The sequence below is a fragment of the Daphnia pulicaria genome, chromosome 4 (assembly GCF_021234035.1).
Source record: "Daphnia pulicaria isolate SC F1-1A chromosome 4, SC_F0-13Bv2, whole genome shotgun sequence".
NCBI classification, from domain to species: Eukaryota; Metazoa; Arthropoda; class Branchiopoda; order Diplostraca; family Daphniidae; genus Daphnia; species Daphnia pulicaria.
This window is the reverse complement of record NC_060916.1, coordinates 8,009,592-8,012,905: the sequence shown is the minus strand read 5'-3', so window position 1 is coordinate 8,012,905 and position 3,314 is coordinate 8,009,592. Positions and strand designations below refer to the sequence as shown.

The window sequence follows — 3,314 nt, the reverse complement described above, 5'->3', positions numbered from 1 at the left end:
GATGCACTAATTCAATGTGTTCAAAGGACTGCGGACCCTTGTGTATACTACCGTATTACCCGCACGTATTTTCTCATCATTGCAGTATGGGTAGATGACGGGCTTGTCGCCAGAAATTCAATGGATATCATCGATGACATCATGATTGATTTTGATTGATTTTGATTTATTTATAACGCGCATTATCCAAATTAAGTTCTAATGACGCGGAAAGTACAGTCAGGGTAAAAGTCACAGAAAAAATTTAAAACACATCAATCGAAGAGGTGTTTGAATAAAAGAGAACGAAACTTGGGGAGTGTGGTGGCATTACGAACAGAAAGAGGGAGTCGGTTCCAGATGGATGGAGCGACCTTTGCAAAAGATCGATCACCAAGATTAACATGGCGAGTGCGAGGAACGCGAAGTAGAGCAGATGAAGATGAGCGTAGGCTGCGTGAGTTTTCTAGAGGAATGATTAGACGAGAAAGGTACGAAGGTGCGGAGCCATTTAAACAGCGATAGGTCAGGGTGGCAATACGAAAAGTGATTCTGTCGTTAACACAGAGCCAATTAAGGGAGCGCAGATGGGAACGAATGCTGTCTCTCTTCCTCACACGAAGAATGAGACGAGCGGAAGCGTTTATCACGCGCTGCAGCTTAGAGAGCAAAGTGTTAGGAAGACCAACGAAGAGAGAACAGGCATAGTCAACGCGAGAGAGGACGAGAGACTGAACAAGGCACTTGGTAGTAAGAGGATCAAGAAAGCGCCGAACTTTGCCAATACGCCACAAGTGAAAGAAGGAGGACCGACAAACATTGCGAATGTGGGAGGACATCGAAAGATGAGAATCAAAAGTGACGCCAAGGTGTTTGACTTCAGCGGACGGTTGAAGAATGCTGGAGCCCATTTCCAACGGTAGAGGGGCAAGTTTGTGGTCTTGATGAGGGGAGACGGCGTAGAAGAAGAGACACTTAGAAAGGTTGAGGATGACGTGTTGATCAAAAAGCCATCGATCAGTGCGACAAGTCCAGTGACTAAGGTTTGCAATAGCAGCCCGTTGGTCAGAGTGGTTGGTTTTAGAGTGTAGTTGGAAAGTGATTCGGCCGTTTGTGTCATCAGAATACTGATCAATGATGACACCATCGGTTTCGGTTTGGTCAGGAAGAGCAGAGACCAGAAGAATAAAAAGGATTGCACCATTGACGGAGCCTTGAGGAACACCATAAGGAACTGGAACACTCGAGGAGAAGCAGTCACCAACACGAACACACTGGGTGCGACCAGAAAGGTAAGATGCAAACCAGAGTAGGGCATCAGCAGCAACGCCACAATGAGTTGAAAGAGAGTCGAGAAGAATGGTGTGATCGATGGTATCAAAGGCAGCTGTCAGATCAAGGAAGCAAACGGCAGTGGCCTGATCAGCATCGACAGTGCAGAGAAGGTCGTTGTAGAGTCCAAGAAGCGCAGTCTCAGTGGAGTAATTTGTGCGATAGGCAGACTGACGATCAGGAAGAAGGTTGAAAGCCCCGAGATGAGTAGAGAGTTGGCGGTGGACTACACGTTCAATCAACTTCGAAAGAAAGGAGAGTCCAGCAATCGGTCGATGGTTGGCGAGATCCTCAGGGTCGAGTCCAGGCTTCTTGATGAGGGGTGTGATGACAGCATGCTTTAAGGTGGAAGGAAAACAGCCAGTAGTGATGGATAAGTTGATGATGAGAGAAATCGGACCGGCGAGAAGGTGGACAAATTTTTTCACCAGTTGTGTGGGAAGAGGATCAAGGCTGCAGGACGTCGTTTTGGAAGAGTTGATGAGTTTAGTAACATCGTCGCTCGAAACCGGGACAAAGCGGAGCAGCTGCATGTCGTATCCATGAGTGGAGACGAAGGAGCTGGTAGCTGGTCGCGGTGAGCAGCGAGGAGAATCAGTGTCGGAGTGAAAGCGCGATGTGAGAGCAGAGACCTTGGAGCAGAAAAATTGGTTCAGGTCGTCTGCAACTTCTTGATCACTCGAGCGAGTGGGAAGTGATGGCTTGGTCGTTGAACCCATGAGGTCGCCGACGAGACGATATAATGCGCGCATGTCACCTCGACACTGACGGACTTCGGTGGAGAAAAAAAGAGTTCGAGCAGCCTTGAGCATCTCCGAGTAGGCGAGAAGATGAGTCTGAAAAATTTCAAAATCAATCGCTAGTTGCCGAGAACGCCAACAGCGCTCGAAATGACGAAGCCTCGTCTTAGTGTCGAGAATCTCTGTCGTCATCCAGCGGTTGACGGGCCGAAGAGTTACAGTTCGGGTCCGGACAGGAGCATGAAGATCAAGCACTGCACGTAAACCATTATTGTATTGCTCAACAAGTCCGTCGAGGTTGTCAGAAGGCGCAGAGAGAAGAGGCAGGTTGGCGATCGCAGTAGCAAATTTATCCCAATCGATAGATTTCAGCGAGCGAGTCAGGAGCTTCTTGGTGAGCCACCGAGGAGGATGAAGGTCGAGGACACACAACACTGGATGGTGATCGCTGATAACGCGGGGACCGACACACACTTTGGAGACGAGATGATTGCGCTGACGAGACAGGACGAGATCAAGAGTGTGGCGCTTGTGCGTGGCACTGCGCTCATGGGTGGGGCCAACAACGTGCTGTTGCAGACCACATGAGTCAATGAGAGACATGAAGGAACGACCATACTGGTCGTGTTCATCATCAACGTGAAGATTGAAATCGCCAACAATCAGCACGTCATCGCGGGTAACTAAGAGTATCTCTAGAACACAGGAGAAATCACGGAGGAAATCACTTTCTGAGCACCTCGGTGGACGGTAGACAACTAACAGGCGTAGGGTCCGAGTACCAAACTTGAGACGAACGTCTATGTACTCAAACGAATCATAAGCTTGCGAGTCGGTAACAAGAGTGGCAGCAATAGTTGACTTGAAGACGACAGCGACGCCACCACCGCGCCGGGAGCTAGGTCGAGGTACCTGGATGAATGAAAATCCACCAGGAACCATCGATGAAAGAATCTGGTCCCCATTGACATGAGTGAGCCAGGTTTCCGTAAGTGCAACGACATCGGGAGAATGATCACTGAAAACGGTGGTGAACGACTCGAGTTTGTTGACTACAGAGCCAGCATTGATCAGACAGAGCCGAGTGCCAACTCAACGCTTACGTTTCCTTGAACGAGATGTACGAAGTCGAGTCAGGAGACAACGAAGCCGAGGAAGTCGATAGCTGTGAAGAGATAGAGATAACTTAGGGCATTGCCGCGGGCGACAAGCAAGTATCTCAGACCGACTGTAAACAATGGACATGGCAGCTACAGAGAGAAA

At 49.1% G+C, this 3,314-nt stretch overlaps 1 protein-coding gene across 1 annotated transcript; it reads right to left on the bottom strand.

The window, feature by feature from the left end:
* Positions 1–254: 254 nt before the first annotated feature.
* On the bottom strand, positions 255–2,993 carry LOC124337672. Its single transcript, XM_046791711.1, has one exon. The coding sequence runs from the start codon at positions 2,991–2,993 to the stop codon at positions 255–257; it is 2,739 nt and encodes a 912-aa protein (XP_046647667.1).
* Between the last annotated feature and the right edge of the window lie 321 nt (positions 2,994–3,314).

Bases quoted from the DNA above. Each gene is read 5' to 3' on its own strand.
- LOC124337672 (XM_046791711.1), bottom strand. From the start codon at position 2,993: ATGGTTCCTGGTGGATTTTCATTCATCCAGGTACCTCGACCTAGCTCC.